This window comes from Cavia porcellus, unplaced genomic scaffold, assembly GCF_034190915.1.
Source record: "Cavia porcellus strain 051 isolate PalLab524CR breed Dunkin Hartley unplaced genomic scaffold, mCavPor4.1 scaffold_8, whole genome shotgun sequence".
In the NCBI taxonomy this organism is placed as follows: Eukaryota; Metazoa; Chordata; class Mammalia; order Rodentia; family Caviidae; genus Cavia; species Cavia porcellus.
In genome coordinates, this window is record NW_026947491.1 from 6,522,999 (window position 1) to 6,540,279 (window position 17,281).

Sequence of the window (17,281 nt, forward strand, 5' to 3'; positions counted from 1 at the left end):
AACAGAATCTGAATGGCTGCCATTCTGAGGGTTCCACGGTGCAAGGCGCCTGTCCCCAGGGTCCAGCTGTGTCCCCTGGCCCGGGAGTGGCCACCTTGCTGCCAGAAGACCATTTGGGAACCTTAAGGCACCACAGGCTGCCACTTACCCAGATGGCAGCATCAGGTGACCAAGGTCTGGCCTCGTTTTAAAAACATTTATAGGGTCGAGTGTGGTGGCACACATCTGCAATCCCAGTACTCGGGAGGCTGAGGCAGGACTGCTGCGAGTTTGACACCAGCCTGGGCCAGGATGGCTGAAGGCCATCCTGAACCACACAGCCAGACCCTGACTCAACCGAAAAGAAACCTTTATGGGGAGATTACTGGCTCCAGACAGACGGCAATGTGGACGGTAATTCCATACATTTATCAGCATTGTCCAAAATATCATTTTATTCTTTAATGGAAAAAGCCATTAATATCCAAATAAAGGAGTCACATTTTAAAAAACCTACACGTAACAAACAGCCTCCGGGAACATTGGAGCAGCAGTCAGAGGGAGGGAAACTGTAGTTTTTTGCCCAGTTTTCTTCAGAACGTTACACCACAGACTGCACCGACTTGCTGCTACAATTCATAGAATTTTTCAGTGTTCTTTAGATGCGAGGTGTGCGGCCACAGTGCCCTCAAGTGGCCAGCCTGGGCTGGGGGTCAAAGGCGGCTGGCAAATCCACACGTCAAGGCTGCACCTGCATCCCTAGAGAAACCTGTTCACTCCCAAGGAGAAGAACTGGGTCATGGCTGGGACGCGTCTCTCACAACTCGTCCTTCCCCAGGTCATCCAGCTCCACATCGCTGAGGTCAATGTCGTCCTCCACGGGCAGCTGTGGGACAGAAACCAGGGTCAGAGGGATGCCTGAGGCCAGTGACCTGCTTCATAGGGGGCCTAGGCTGCTGGCTCCTCCCCAGCCCAGTTCCCGACACCCAGATGGGAAAGTCCAGGACTTGGGTGTTGGGTGGCTTTTTGGGTTTTTATTTTTTCTTTTCTGAGACACTATGTAGCCCCAGCTGGCCTGGCAGTTGTGAGATCCTCCTGCCTCAGCCTTCTAAGTGCTGGGATGACAGGCACGTGCCACCACACCTGGTAGAAATCCTAATTTGAAAATTACAGTTTCACATTCCTCTGGGACAAAGTAAAGATTCCGGGCCAAGGACAGCAGAGGGGGAGCAACTGAACGGCAACGTCCAGTGACACCTACCCAGACCATCAAATGCCACCAGGCACTTTGCAGAGGATGGGTCAGGCTCAAGTGTGCTGGCCTGGCTCTGGGAGACCTAACCTCCAGCCTGGGCACTCACCTCGCCATCCTTGCCGTCCCAGGGCTCTCTTGTAGTGATGGCAGGGAAGGCACCGCCACCCACAGGTGCTGTGGAGCCGCGCCCAAAAGACAGCTCCCTGGGGAGACAGCAGACATGTCAGGGCAGACACGGGAACAGAGGCCTGCCTGGTACGGGTATGGCACTCAAGCCTCGCACCCCAACAGCCTGGGGTTGTGCTTTTATTCTGATTTAGGGTCTTGCTGACCCAGGCTGGGCTCCAACTTGCCACCCTCTTGCCTCAGCACCCCAAATGCTGGGATCTCAGGGGTGTGCTTCCCCCTCTCTCCCTATCCCCACCAGGCCTGCTGCACAGTTTTATACACCTAGTTTCCAACTGGAAACCATAACGGAGCCCAACAGACACCAAGCTGAGTGCCCAGACAGCTTGAGGTCACCTGAGGAACTCGTTGATGCCCTGCTCACTGAAGGAGCCCTTGAGCAGCGCGAACTTCATCTTGCGTGCGTTGATGGCAGCCATAGCTGGGTACCCAAACCCGCCAATGCCCAGTGCGCTCTCCAGCTCTGTCTGGGCGCCCGCCTCTGTCCACAGCCACCTGTGAAGGGGAAGGGTGTTAATACGAAGATGCCTCAGAGCGGAGTCCAGGGAGCATGTTGTGCAACCCCAGAGCACACCACTCTATTCTAAGTTTTGTGCTCAGAGCCCGGAACAGCACCCATCCCACGCATGGCTGCTGTGCTGCAGCCTGGAACCCCAGCAATGCTGTCTGGCTTATTGTGCATATGCATGGTCACCAGGGGCAAGGTGATTGTGGATGGCAGGGGGTGCCAGGCATCTGGGAGAGGATGAGCAGGGGAGGGGGTGTGTGTGTGATGGTTTGTTTCAAGTCTGCCTAGATCTAGCCCCACCTGAGGGGCTGAGCGGATGCTGGGGGCTCAGGCATCTCACTGGGCTCCACTTGTGGCCTGCAGCCTGTGACCCTGGGCTGTCAGTGTAAGATGCCCTCACCACTGGGTGCAGATACCTGTGTAGCCGTGTAGGGTGAGGGGGGCCTAGCAGGAACTGGCAGCACTGGGCACCCTCTTCCTGTGTCTGTCCCAGCTGTGCCCTGGGTTCCCTCGGGGTGCTGCTGCCTCTGACCGACAATAGTGAATCTTTCTCCTTTAAAATGCTGTAGTGGCAAAAATCTAATGCAAGCTGGGTGTGGTGACATACTCCTAGCATCCCAGCACTGGGGAGGCTGAGGCAGGACTGTTGCAAGTTCAAGATCAGCCAGGGCTACACAGTGAGCTCAAGGCCAGCCTGAACTATGCAGTGAAACCCTGTCTCAAAAAGGAAGAAAAAGAAAAACCTAACACAAACCCCAACTGCCAAGTAAGATTCAACCCCTAAGGACAAGCGGGCTGAAGAGGCTGTTACAGGGTAGACCTAGATTCCTTGAGTCTCATGTTCAGAGCTGTGGCTTTGGGAGGTGACTGGGACCATGGGACGACACTGTGCTCATCAGCAGATTCATCCATGGATGTGGCAGGAGGTGGTGCTTGGCTGGTGGAGGTCACATGTTTTGTGGTGTAACCCAGAAGCCTTCTTCTCTTTGTTTTGAGACAGGGTCTTGCTATGTAGTCTTGAGCTACGCAGCCTAGGCTGCCTCAGAATCACTGACATCTTCATACTTTAGCCTCCCACATTCTGGGACGACAGGTACAGACCATTGACCCAGCTTAGAAGGATGCACTCATCCCTCCTGCCTCTTGGCTGCCATAATGTGAGCAGCCTGTGTGTCCTCTGCCAGGTCCTTCCACCATGCCTGTCCTGCCATGGAGCCGGCAACCATGGACAGAACCCACTAAAACCATGAGCCAATTAAACTTTCCTTTAAGCTGGGTGTGTCCAATAGACTTCTGGTGAGTAAAGGCCCTGCTTTACGTTTCTTCTGGAATGACTTGTTTTTCGCTTGTAAATAAAAACAATGAGCAACATGGGACTCCAGGGACACTGCCTCAAGGAAGCCCACCCCCTCTCCCACACTGTCAGCAGGGTCCCTCCTCACCCCCACATTTTCTTCTTGTATTTGTCTGCCAACTTCAGAAGCACCTCCAGGTAAGAGTTCCTGCCTGCCGCTCCTGGGAAGACAGACATGGGTTGAAGGGTGAAGGCAAGGGAGCCCCTAGGGAGGGTGCTCAGTGGGCAGCAGCTGCCCACTCACCAGTGTCCAGGATGTGGGGCAGCACGGCCACCACACACAGCTGGTGCTCCTCACACGTCTTCTTGGCCACGTCCTCATTGATGATCTGTGGGGAAAGACACTTCCTGTACCAAAACCCCAAGACTGGACTCCTGTCCTCTATTCGAAGCTCCCCACCCTCTATGGGCAGAACCCTGAGGGGGCCACATCCCATGTAGTTTGGTGAGGTCACAACCAGCCTAAACTACACAGCAAGACCCTGCCTCAAAAATCTCAAGGGGAAAGAGCTGGACTGGAGCAGACAAGAGTGTTATCTCCTGTTAGCGTCCCTGCCCCAGCCAGATGGGGTTACCTCCAGCAGCTCTGGAGGCGGGGCATTGTCGGAGAACAGGTCCAGGGCCCGGGAGACGATGTCCGAGCGTGTCCGCCCACCGTCGTAGTCCACGGGGGCCTCACCTTTCTGGAAGATCTTAATTGTGGGAAACCCCCTGATCTGGTAAGGAAGCACGAGGTCACATGAACACTCAGGACAAGGAAGCCACACCTCTGCACCTCTTAAAGCCACCAGAGCAATGCCCTGTGACAAACAGTCTAGCCTGCAGGCTGCCCAACGGACACACCCTGCCGCCCCCAGCCCTAGTGTTTCACAAGGCCTGCTTTCAAAGACTGCATGACAGCTCAGACAAGCTGGGGCAGCCTTGGCCTCCAGTGAGCCACACCAGGTACCCAGCAGCCCGAGTCCCTGCAAGGCGCTGTCCTCCGGCACTCACCCCATAGCGGCTCGCCAGGACCTGGTTCACAGTGGCATCCACGGCCGCCAGCTTCACTCTGCCCTTGGTCTGCTCCTTCACTTCTGTGGCAGCAGCAGCCCACTCTGGCTCCAGGCTGGGCGGGAGGGTGCACAGCTCAGGGCTCAGGGACTAGGCCCTCCTGGGTGTCCCTGTCCAGCCTGTGCCATGTCACTCTCGGAAGCTCACTCCAGGCCCTGACCCCATCCCAGCCCACACCAGGCCACCCCAGCAATGTCCTCACAATCCCTGGTTCCACTTGATGGGCTCCGTCACAGCAGCTGGACAAGCATCCTTGCAGCATTGTGCACGGACAGACACCTTGCGCAGTGCTTACTTTTTGCAATGTCCACACCACGGGGCATAGAATTCCACCATCCACACATCTGGGCTGTCCAGCACGCTGTCGTCGAAAGTGTCGTCTGTCAGCTCGATCACGTCCTTCTTACTGGGGCCTTCGCTCCTGCCCTGGTACCAGATGCAAGCGTCAGACTCCAGTGGGGTGCAGAGAAGCCCGCTTTCCACCTAGGTGCGTCCCTAATCATGGCCACCAAGTGAGAGTATTCTCTGGAGACTGCACAGAGGAAACGGCCCCAGCCGGGCTATGGCCCCAGCCTCCTGGATAGCACACGCCACTTGCTGTCACTGAACGAAGTGGGGAACTGAACCTCCTATGAGGGGTACTCGGTCCGCCCCAGCCCCGCCTCACCGGCCTTCCCGAGCCATGGCCCCCGGCACGGCCACCCAGCCGGTCCTTCACCAGCTGCCGCACGGCACTTAGCGCGGCGTCTACGATGGCCTCTGCGGTCCTGCCACCTGTGGGACAGAGGGCGTCAGGAGGTAACCAGCGCAGTGCTCCTGTCTTAGCTGTCTGCATTACCTGGCAGCACAGGGATCTCATGTCCCACGGCTCAGGGGTGAAGTCTGACCTGAGAGAGCCCACAAGAGCCAAGCCTGGCACTCACCCCGCAGTGGGCTCTCTGCGGCCCAATCATTACTCCAAAGCAGAAAAGCAGACGGCAACTCAGGAAAACTGATCACTTTTGAGTACCCAGTACCAAGGGTGTCCAGAAGACAAAGGATATATCCCTTAGCCTGGGGACAGCCTGGCAACACTGGTGTCCACCAAGCACTTGTCCCCTGGGCTGCACACACACCATTCTCATCACACTTCAGCTGAACCCAGGACTTGTGAGCATGGGGTCCATGGGTGGGGACCCTGTGCTCTGCCCTCAGACCTTGTGGCCCTTTCTGGCCGGAGTCTGGTGGTCAAAGTCCCGGTTCACTGCTGCCCCACCTCATGGCAGACCCTTAGAACATACCCATCTATAAAAGGGGAAATTCGGGGCACCCACCACTACCACCACCAAGTCTCTGAGACCAGAGGGCAGCTAAGGGTCAAATGCTCAGAGCTGGGCACAAAGAGGTGTGCCTGCCATTTCAGCACCCTGGAGGATGAGGCAGGAGGATCATCATGAGTTTGAGTGCAGCCTGGACCCTGTCTCAGAATCCCACATTCATCAAGACCCAGGTGTAAATGCACGAGCTAGTCCCCACTGTACTGCAGCTGCCACCTATTGCTGCCAAGCTGTGTGACCTGTGGTGCATCAGAGTCCAGAGTAACTAGGGCAGCGCAGCTCTGCCATCTAGAGGGGGAAAATTCAGGCAGGAGGATGGGGAGAAACCTGCAGACATTGGGCTAATGAGTTACAGAATCTAGGTTCTTGCTTGTGGGGTGGTGCACATCTGCCACCCAGCCTTCCGGGAGGCTGAGGCAGGAAGATCCCAAGTTTGAGCCCAGCCCAAGTAACTTAGAAAGAATCTGCTCAGAATAAAAAGTTACAGAGCCAGGGTGTAGCTTGGTGTGAAGACCCTAGGTTCAATCCCAGGACTGCAAAAATCAAACAGAAGCCCTGGTTCTTGGCTCCAAAGCAAGCTGGCAGAGAGCCCTCACCCTGATAATCTTCCGGTTTGTTTTTGTTGGCTCCGAAGATCTTGATGGTCGGGAAACCTTGAACGCCATACTGGCCACCCAGGGACTGGTGTTTGTCTGCATCGACAGCCCCGACTTTCACAACATCCTGCAGGGACAGAAAGCAGTCATCTGCACTTCCTTCAGCTGTGGTCAGCCGCTCCCCAGCGGTCACAAACACAGCTGCCCCAGGGTCTCCTACAGGTGGGTGGGACAGTGGCACTGGTGGGCAGGCCATGGGCCGGGAAAGCGGGATGCCGATGGCAGGGGACACTTGGGCACTTACAATCCCCAGGACCTCACATGTAGGTGGACAGCGACTGCGTCACCCACCTTCAGTGCACTTGCCGCCTTCTTCCACTCAGGTGCCAGCCTCTGGCAGTGACCGCACCTGCAGGGAGGAGACGGTGATGGGCCAGCTGGGCCTCCGCTCCAAGCCAGCAAAGGGGCCCAGCGCTGGGAGAGGACATGTGACCCGGCACGCAAACGCACTCCTACGCAATGGCCCAACAAAAGCCCGGCAGATTGTGACGCCCCTGAGGCCGCACACAGGAGCCCAGGGTGAGATCGACACAGCCCCAGGTCCCAGCAGTCAGTGTGAAGGAGAGTTGGGAAGCGTCTCAGTGAAGGTGCTGAGTAACGCAAGACTAAACACAACAGAAACCTGCCATGGGAGCACAGGGCCCAAGGCAACACCTCTGAAAAGTACAAGGCACCGCACAAGGAGAGGATAGGCCAGGCAGAACACAGGGAAACCAACCTCATGGGGACTGGGTTTTAAAAGTTACTTCAGGGTCAGGGATGAGGCTCAGTGGCACAGTACTGCCTGGCAAGCTCAAGGTCCTGAGTTTGATTTCCCATACCCAAAATAAATAAAAATAAATCATTGCAAAATATATGTAGAAAAGGCACCCACAGCTAACTGAGATCACAGGCCTGCTTTTCTTGCTGTGTGACACTGCATTTTTAAATTTTTGGTTTTTTGAGACAAGGTTTTACAGTTTAGACTGGCCCTGAAGTCACTCTGTAGCCCAGGCTGGCCTAAAACTCACAGGAATCCTCCTGCCTCAGCCTCCCCAGTGCTGGGATCACAGGTGTGTGCCACCATACCTGGGCTTTTACCACCTGATTTATGAGGAACACAGTGGTCCCGTGAGGGGATGTGGTGGCTCCTAAGAGTGTGCTGACCAGGTCACTGCGACCACCTTCAGGGCAGTCTCCTGCGTGGCTCTGGCCCCTTCTCTTATATGATACAGAAGACTAAGGGTCAGGAAACATCCACTGTCACCCTGCACCCAGAGACAGCTGCCCAACAGGTTTACTGTGTTAATGTGGTGCTGGTGGTGGGACCAGGGCCTCTGAGTGCCAAGCTGTGTGTGAACCACTCCTGGCCTGGGTAGCAGGTGGGCACCACGTTCCTTCATGCCGGGAGTGGCAAAGTCAGGCCAATGCCGAGGGTCGCCTTTCGAAAACCTTCACATCCACCTCAGCCAGCCCTGACCTGAGAAGCCGGGGACTTGGGGTCAGGACGCCGGGCTGGTCAGCTGATGCCCTGCTCCCCAGCTGTTGGGGTGGAGGCACAGGACGGCAGCCCTGCTCCGTGGTTCACCTCGGCATCTTCTCAACCCCACCCACTCCATGACAGTTCAGCTTCCTGTTACCAGGGATGCTGGGCAAAGCCTCTGCCTGGCCAGGGGATTCCAGGCGGGGAGCCCTGGCTACTGTTTGCTGCAGTTCTGCCTTTCAGTCTCTCAGGAGGGCACGCTTTCAGAACAAAGCGTTTCCTCTGGTACTGCAGCCCTCAGGGGAAAGGTAAACGGTCTGTGACACATGACCAAACTTACAACTGGGCATGGTGGTGCAGGCCTGGGCTCCCAGCACTCGGGAGGCTGAGACAAGACTATTTCAAGTTTGAGCCCAGCCTGGGCAACTTAGTCTTAGTGTCTTAGCAAAAGTTTTTCTCCAAATAAAAAAGGGCAGGGATGTAGCTCAGGGCAAAGGCCTTGAGTACAACCCCTAATAAAGAGAAGAGAAAAAAAAAAAGTTCTTCCGGGTCTCAGCTCTCAGCTCACCTTTCTTGGTTTGAGCTGGCTGAGCTCAATCCTCCTGGGAACCTGCGGCCTGCTGCTCTGGGGCAGTGACAGTGTCACACACAGACCTATAGCTTGCCCTGAGCTGTCTCTACTCTGGGGCATTTACCGCTGTCAGGTGCGCAGTGTTGGCCTGGTCAGTGCTGGCTCCCGGTCTCTTCAGCGACACACGGGAGGTAGAGGGAACTGTAAACCATGCCAGACTCCTGGACAGAACCAGCTCCTTCCCCAGCCCCTCTGCTCAACCCATGGTGCTCACCAGGGCGCGAAGAACTCCACGAGCCACAAGCTGTCACTCTGCATGACCTCACGGTGGAAGTTGGTTGGCGTCAGCTCGATGACGGCATCACCGGAGGAGTAGAGACCATGAACGGCCAGGAACAGGGTGCAGCTCACCAGGCCTGCTGGACACAGGTGCCAGTTGGGGGTGCTGCGGGGACTCTAGGGCCACCACCCAGTTCTCCCCACTGTCCACTCGCTTCCTGGAGCCACACCTCGAGGCTGGAAGCAGTTTCCAGAGTCCCACTGCTGACACCAGCAGCCCCCAACTGCTGTCTCAGGGATGGCACTGAGACCACACCAGGCAGTGACCTTGGGTCACCTGCATGGCACGCAGGACCCAGGCGCAGGTCGACTTCCTTAGAGAGAGAGATCGAGAGACAGCAAGAAGCCCCCAGGGAAAACAAAGCCAAAAAGGGCAGATGAAGGAAGTCAGGAGAACTTTCTCAGTGGGGGAGGGGGAAGGGGAGGCTGTGGGAAGGAGGCAAAGACCACTGAGATGCGCGCTGCTGGACTCTAATAATAATCCATAAAGGGAGGGGGGAAAGGATGGCTAGCACTCGGGAGGCTGAGGCAGGAGGATCACTGCAAGTTCGAGGTCAGCCTGGCCTACAGAAACCTGCTTTTAGTAGGCAGTTTTTTTTTCCCTTCCCAAATTAAGCCAATTTAAGCGAAATTCTTTTTTTTTTTGGTACTGGGGATTAAACTCACAACCTCACAACTGCCAGGCAGGCCCCTGTGCCACTGAGGCCTGAGACCAGGTTTTAAAAAGGAATGAGGGGCAGGAAGGGAAGAATGTGCCATCTATCGTGCAGCCAGCGCAGGGTAACAGGACTTCACAGACTTCGAGGGAGAAAACCTGCCCGCAAGCCTCCCCTTCCGCACTTCTCATGCCCACTAGGTCTCGGGATGAGGCTTTTCACTCCCTGGGCCGAAGACTTCATCTTGGGACCCGTCCCTGAGAAGGCCACAGAGCAGTGCCCTTATATGATGATGGCAGGACACTGCTGGCTGACGCCAGCTGTGTGGTACATCACTCACAGGAGTCATAGCAGTGTGGTAAATGACTTCATTGAAATAAATCTTAACAGTTCTTTGCTCTTTTAAATGTGTGAAGTTTTGGCGGCATTTCTTTTTGGGTGGCCTGCTCAATTACCTCTGCTGCAGAAAAGGTTAAGACAGTAGTCTAAACCAGGCAGGGTGGTGCAGGTCCATAACCCTGGCACTCTTTGAGGCTGAGGCAGGACGATTCCAAGTTTGAAACCAATGCTTTACTAAGACCCTATCTCGAAAAATAAAGGGCTGGGCACGCAACTCACTGTGAAGACCACAAATTGAGCACAGCTGCTCCTCGCTCTAACAGAGCATGTCAGCCAGAGCCCTAAGTAGTAGCTGAGTCAGATTGGGCCCTGGGGACCCTCTAGGAAGCACTGCTACTGGAGAGTTTTGTCAACTTGCTACGACTGATGATACCTGCTCAAGACTCAGCCTACTGTGAAAATGTCCAAAATGGGGAAGCCAAAAAGCTCCAAGGGATTATGGGTCATTCCTTCCAATCTACCTACTGTGGATGGGTGGAGCTCACTAAATCTGGGGTTTTTGCTGTTCTTTACTGTTGATCATTCCTAATGATTCTTTTATCTCTCCCCAACAGATGAGTTCCTGAGATTTTCTAAGGGGGACCAGGAAGTCCTGCTAACGTCTGAGAGTACTGTTCAGTTACCCTGAAGGGTCTTTAGTTTTTCCAGACAAAGAACAGTAACACAAGATTCCTACCAGTCCTGCCCTAAACATTTCTGCACTGGTTGTGCAGAAACGCCTGTAAGAACCTAAATGAGCTGGGTGTGGTGGCACATGCCACATGCCAGTGCTCTGGAAGCTGAGGCAGGAGGATCACTGGGCTACCCATCAGCCACCCTGCCTCCTACTCTTTAGGCTGACACCCGGAAACAGACCATAATTTTAAACCTTGGGAGGGTACATGACCGTTGACAGTGTAACCCGGACTTGGTTATTTTTCCCTTAGGTAGCACTAATGTACCTTTCTTGGGGGGACTTGCAATGATCCTCCTGCTTCTGCCTCTGAGGAGTGCTGGGATCCCAGGAGTGCCTGCCAGGCCTGAGCAGGTGATGGGCTTTTGTTTGCCTTTAAATTCTTCCTGCTTTCCATAAAAGCCTCCCTCCTTATCCGCTGCCACCCAATGAAACCCTCTCCACTTTGTCCTAGATCTAAACTCCACCTCCCAGAAGAGTCAGGAGGAAATCCAGTGCACCTGAGTCGGAGCTGCAGCAATTCTGACAGCTAAAAGCGGCCAAGCTGGGTCCCTTCCACCCGCCATCTGCAACTCTGGGGCTCATTTACGATGGTGAACGAGACAGTCGCTGACCCACAGCCCTTCTGCTGTGTGAGGAAAAGTGGGAGCCGGCGGCCTGTCCCCATCTGTGACCTCCAGCCTCCTGGCTGCCACAGGAGAGTCCCAGAAAAGGCCATCTCGGCCGGCATGATTACCAGAATCAGACTACGCCCACCCGGCTGCTCTTTCGGGAAACCAGAGGCCACAATCTCCTTCCCTTCTCTACTTGGGCCGGCACAGAGTGGTGAGGCCACCGGTCCGAGCTCACACAGCTGGCGAAGGGGGAGCGGCCCAGCGGGGTCCCTGCACCCTCCGTGCCTCTGCGTGCGGATCCGGAGCTGCATTTACAGCATCCGAGCGCCCAGTTGTGACCCGGTAGGACAGGACCTCGGCCCTGCCCGTCGTGGTTGCCAGAGCAGGCACCGACCCCTCCCCAAGGCCGGGGCTCCGAGGGGCGTGTACGGTTCAAGCCTAGCTCCGCGGCCCCGGACGCCAGGTGGCCGGTAGGGCACCACACCCTTGGTGCGCAAACATCGGTCCCGCTCCAAGACAGGGCTCTGCGGCGCCCGGGCTGCAGGTTCCGGAGGTCCCAAGGGCCTTCTCCTCGCGCGGCCCTTTAGTACTTTGAGACTGCGTCTTACTAAGTCGCCAAGTCGCTCAGGCTGGGCTGGATCTTGTGACCTTCCCGCCTCAGCCTCCCAGAGTGCTGGGATCACCGGCGTGGGCCACCCCACCCGGAGTAGGAGCCCAGTCTGTGGAAACCGGGGTTCTCAAGCACTTGGGGTACAGGGGAGGCAGGGACAAGTTCCCCGTTGGGCCTGCATCTGGGATCCGGCCTGCGGCTCGGCTCGGAGCCCCCTGCGCCTCCCACGGCCCCGCCGAGCCCGCGCGCCCCGCGCCTCCCGAGCCCCTGCGCGCTCAGCACCTACCGAGAGCCACGCGCGCCATGCCGAGCCGCCGTCCGCTAGCCAGTCCCGCCTCGGCCGCGCCGCACGCCGATGGGCGGGGCTGCGCCGGGGTGGGCGGGCCGGAAGCGCTGGCCGCGCGTGGCCGCGGCTCATTGGTCACCATGGACGTCGCTCATACCCACGACCAATGAGAGACGGCCGGGTAGAGGTTACGGGTTTGGCTTTTTGCACGGGGGCGGAGCGTGCCAGGCGCGGTTGGGGTCCCCGAGCGGGCGAGGTCGCTGCGTGCTTTCTAGTCTCAATTCGGGACTTCTGCCTTCGCTCCATGCCTAGGCGCTTCCAATACCCACTCCTCCGCCCGTTTTTCTTTTTTGCGTTTTTCTTGTGGAGCCTGAACCCGGGGGCGTTTCACTGCGCGGTGTCCTCAGCCCTTGATTTTCAGTTTGGAGCAGGGTCTCACGGAGTCCCTAAATTGCCCTGAATTGTATGGGCTTGAGACCCTCCTGCCTCCGCCTCCACCACCACACTTGGCTTCTCCTCCGTCCTCTTTATCCCGCGCGGGGCAGAACAAGTCTGGGTGTTTGTCACGTTTATGGCCTTATTAAGTGACATTAATAACTCGTATGTGACCAGAAATCTTTTTTTTAATTTATTTTTTAAATTTTATTTAAAGAAAGACTACACAAAACAGAAAACGAGTAGAAATAATACATGCTTTCAGAGAAAAAAATAAACAGTAGGAAATCACTAGTTGATGATTACCTATTTTCCTCTTACAAATAGTTGTTCAAGGTACAAAAGTGAAACATAAAGTGGGGATTCAAACAGCGAGACTGCAACCAGTTCTGTTCAACTATCAATCAAAAACTTAGTAATATGGTTATCAATCCTACAGACTTAAATATACATGCAGTTATCCATATTTGTTCATTTCATCATGTGTTATAAGAGCAGTTCTCCTAAACTGTTCATAGGTTCTGTGCATGCATGAGTCTTAACATGTATTTCTATCCTTTCTATATTAGGAGAAACAAAATAAAGCAAGACAAAACAAAACATATTCCTATAAACACATGGAACGAAAAAGACATATAAAACCGCTGTACAAAGAGTTCTACCATGGTTGTTACTGTGTAGTCTCTTGTTATCTTCAATAGATTTGGCTATATCATCATAGTATAATTGAATATAGTAGTACATAACAATAAAAACACAACTTTGTAGATAGTGTAAAACTTCAAAAAGAGGTAGTAATCAAACCAGAATGGGTATCGTAGTGAATCTTGTCATCTTCAGGGTAGTTGCCTATACTCTCAGACTTGATACTATAATCATAACAGTTTTGAATAAAATCTGTCAATACCAAACAGCAACCAAACAAACCAGATTTAACTAAGATCAGTCATGATAAAACAGTATAAGTTCCAGATTAAGGTAATAGGAAATTAAAGATGATTACTGTACTATATCCTGATTTTGTGGGATAGCTGTCTGTGCCCTCAGATTTAGTGCAAGTACACAAACTGGGACAGAATAAAATCTATTTAAGCAGATTGGTGTGAGTAATATGGGTTTCAAATCCTGATACATGATTAACGATCTCTTCTGCCATCTTTTTTAAGACTCTCCCTCCCCTTTTGCTCCCCCAGGGTGCACTGTGCATTTTTGGGTCTCACCAACTCTCTCGTTTTTAGACTGGGGGGGGGGGCAACCTGCTATTTACCTAAGCAGTTCTCTCTCCTGGACTTGATCTCTAATTGTATTCCTTTACCTATGAAAGCTTGTCTTTCCAACCTATCCACAAATACTGGTCTAGTTGCCCCTATTTCTCTCTGGTTCCCTGTCACGTACAGCATTATTTTCTCATATTTGATTTTTAGTCCATATACCCTTTTTTAGGTTAATTATTTTTCTGATAAAGAGCATCTCGATGGACCCTACCTCCTGATCTACTCTGCCTGTGTTTCTCTCTCTTTTTCTTTAAAGTGTATCAAGGCCATCTATATTAGAGATTATAGCCTACCTTCTCTCTCTCTCTCTCCTTTTTTTTTTTTGGTCTTCTTCCTTTTTATCGGTAACGGGGATCAAACTCACGACTGCCTGCTTGCAAGGCATAGCCTACCTTCTCTGCCTCATTTCTGTTGTGCTCTTTTTCTGACATTAGTTATCCGCTTTTCTTCTTCATTCTGCTTTCTGCTCCATTCATTGAAGCCTCTCTGCCACTGTTTGTGGAATCCTGGTATTTTTTTCTCTCTCTAGAATGTTCTGCAGTTTTCTCTACAGAGTTGGATTGGTGGCCAAGAATTGCTCTTTGTCTTGGAAGCATCTTGTTTCTCCATTAATTTGTAGAGGCAGTTTTTCAGGGTACATTAATCTGGGCTGGAGGTTATTTTCTTTCAGGGCTTCACTCCAAGTTCTTCTTGATTTGATGGTCTATGTCAAGAAGTTTGCCATGATTTTGATGGGTTTTCCTTTATAGGTAATCTGTTTCTTATCTCTGACAGCTTTTCATATTCTGCTCTTACATTGAATTTCTGGGATCTTGATTATGCCTGGGTGTTTTGGTTGTAGGTGGCTGGAGTTCTATATACCTCATACATCTGGATATCATTTCCATTTCCTATGCTTGGGAAGTTTTCCTTAATTATTTCTGTGAATAGGCTTTGTAGTTCCTTTGTTTGTACTCCTGCTTCTTCATTTACATTCTTTAGTCTCAAGTTATAGATCCTCTTGTCATCTTTTAGCCTTTGTATTGCTACTGCCTGTTTCCTTGTTATTTTTAAGAAATTTTTCCTTTCATGATCCCACATTGCAAACCTGTCCTCCAGTTTGGATAATCTGTCCTTAGTTTCTTTCAAGCAGTTCTGCCAGCTTTCAATGGAGTTTTTTATTTCCTGGTAATCTCTTTGAACCTGCTTCGTGTATTCTATGTTTTCTTTATATTCTTCATCAAATGTTTCTCTCCTTTTTTTGTGCTCTCAATTCTTCTGTCTGTGTCTTCTTGAGAGGTACTTAGCATTTCTTTTATTAATCTACTTATGTCCTACTTTACTTATATCGTGCTTCAGTTTGAGCTTGTCTATGAGGTCCCGAATATATCTCTTTTTTTTTTTTTTGATTTTTTTTTTGGTCTTTTTCGTTTTTATCGGTACCAGGGATCGAACTCACGACTGCCTGCTTGCAAGGCAGGTGCTTATGCCGCTGAGCTAAACCCCCAGCCCCACCGAATATATCTCTTTATGTCCACTGATGCCGTGTCTGAGCATGCTGTGAGAGCATGTTTGCTGTGTTCAATCTCCTTTGTATTTACCTTTCCTGGACCAGTGTTCTCAGGGTTGGGGGCTGGGGACTTTTTCTTGTTGCTTCCTCTTCTCATATTTTTTGTTTCTTCCATACAGGTGCATAGAGGAGGTCCCAGTCCCTTTCTTCGTTGGTCATGGTTCTTCTGAAGCATGCTGGCTAGGTCCAGAAATCTCTTGCTAAGCATCTTAAGCAACTTTTAAAAAATTTTATATTTATTTTATTTTGAGACAAGGTCTTGCTATGTAGTGCAGGCTGGCCTCAAACTCACGGTGGCGTCCTGCCTCTGCCTCTGCAGTGCTGGGATTACATGCTTTAACATCCTTTGTGTGTCTTTGTTAATTACTTCCTAAATTCCTTTCTCTTGGCCCTTGAACACTCCTGAGTTTGGTCTCTGAGAGAACTTGAAGCTTAAACTGCAGGATTTTTCTTTCCAAGTGTTCCCTTTGCACTCCAAGGGTGGAGGTAGTAGCAGTGCCTTCACCTGAACTAAGTAAGATGTGCCAAAGCTAACTTCATTATTATGTGGTGTTTTTGTTTTGGAACAGGGTCTTGCTATGTAGCTCCTACTGGTCTTGAATTAACTCTGCCGTCCAGGCTGACCTTGATTCTCATGCCTCAGCTTCCTGAGTGCTGGGATTACACATGTGCACGCCCTTGCCAGGCTCAGAAGCAAATTGTTTTCAGGTTCACAGGTGAAGAGCACCATATTGTTCTGCTTCCTTTGGTGTAGCCCTAGGTATTTATGTGGAGCACTTTGTCTGCAGGACTCAAGGCACACAGGACTTGGAGGCTGTTGGAGGCTTGCGGGAGGATGCAGTCTTTTTTTTTTTTTTTTTTTTTGTCTTTTTCCTTTTTATCAGTACTGGGGATCGAACTCACGACTGCCTGCTTTACAAGGCAGGTGCTTATGCCGCTGAGCTAAATCCCCAGCCCCGGGAGGATGCAGTCTTACCAGGTACATTTGGAAGATCTATCGGATTCAGCATATGTCCTGTCACCCGCAGGGACCCCCTGCACCTCACCCAGCAGTCACTTAAGGGCACTTTTCCAAATCCATTTTATTTCAAGGATAAAAAGAAGAAAAAAACTACAACAAAATTTGAAAACATGTCAATCAGGGCAACAATGCTACATACATTGCACATTGTCATCCCCAAATCATTCACCCAGACAAGACATCTGCACTCAGTTGTCCAAACAATACCAGCACAAATCTTTCTCTTCAGTGAACTGAGAGAAATCAGTAGTATAACTATCTTCACTATTTTTTACATATACACACATACACATGAGCGTGTTTTTCTTTCAGCTTCTCACACCAATGAAACAATATAATGTTTACATATTTATTTCACTAATGAGTACAGTCTCAAGTTGCAAGCATTTACCTATAAAATTCTCCAGTTTATCCTTTATGGCTGAGTAGTTCTCCATTGTATAGAAATACCACATCTTTTTTATCCATCCCCCCAGGCAATGGACACTTAGGTTATTTTCAAGATCTACCTATTACAAACTGTGCTGCTATAAACATGAGTGCACATGTATCACTGTGGTATGATAGTTTTAATTCTTTTTTTTTATTTAAGGAGAAAGAAAGCAGAAAAAGGGTACAAGTTATACAGAATTTCAGAAAAAAATAAATAGTAGGAAATCACTAGTTAATGGATTACATATTGTCATCTTAGAAATATTTGTTCAAGTTACAAGATTAAAGCATATAAAGTGGACATTCAAACAGTGAGACTGCAAACAGTTCTGTTCAGTGATCCAACAAAACTCAGTAATATCATTGTCTATCTTATACACTTAAATTTACCTGCAGTTATACCATTTAGAGCACTTTCTTTTCCTCTCTTTTGTACAATGACTATTACACATTTTGGGTTTTATTGCTCCCACAGTTCTTATTGCTTTTTTTGGAAGAGTAAAACCAAATGTGACTTAACAGAACAGAATCAGTTAAATCAAAAGGGTGGACGTAATAGATAATGTAAAAACATAATACAAGGTGATCAACAATGGTTACCATAATGTCTTCTGCTCTCTCAAATAGATTTGCCTATATCATCAGTTATAATA

At 51.3% G+C, this 17,281-nt stretch overlaps 1 protein-coding gene across 2 annotated transcripts; it reads right to left on the reverse strand.

The window, feature by feature from the left end:
- Positions 1 to 406: 406 nt before the first annotated feature.
- Positions 407 to 12,040, reverse strand: Pdia6 (protein disulfide isomerase family A member 6). 2 transcript variants are annotated; one of them, XM_003462701.5, is made up of 13 exons: positions 11,918 to 12,040; positions 8,615 to 8,756; positions 6,599 to 6,656; positions 6,248 to 6,374; positions 5,003 to 5,109; positions 4,631 to 4,761; positions 4,276 to 4,390; positions 3,858 to 3,998; positions 3,527 to 3,611; positions 3,371 to 3,443; positions 1,757 to 1,915; positions 1,341 to 1,437; positions 407 to 865 (listed from the first exon to the last, which is right to left on the reverse strand). In XM_003462701.5, the coding sequence occupies exons 1-13, from the start codon at positions 11,934 to 11,936 to the stop codon at positions 797 to 799; spliced, it is 1,323 nt and encodes a 440-aa protein (XP_003462749.1). In that variant the 5' UTR covers positions 11,937 to 12,040; the 3' UTR covers positions 407 to 796. The 2 variants fall into 2 exon arrangements, with proteins under 2 accessions (XP_003462749.1, XP_005000363.1); XM_005000306.4 differs by having other exon boundaries at positions 8,615 to 8,759; positions 11,918 to 11,998.
- Positions 12,041 to 17,281: the final 5,241 nt, after the last annotated feature.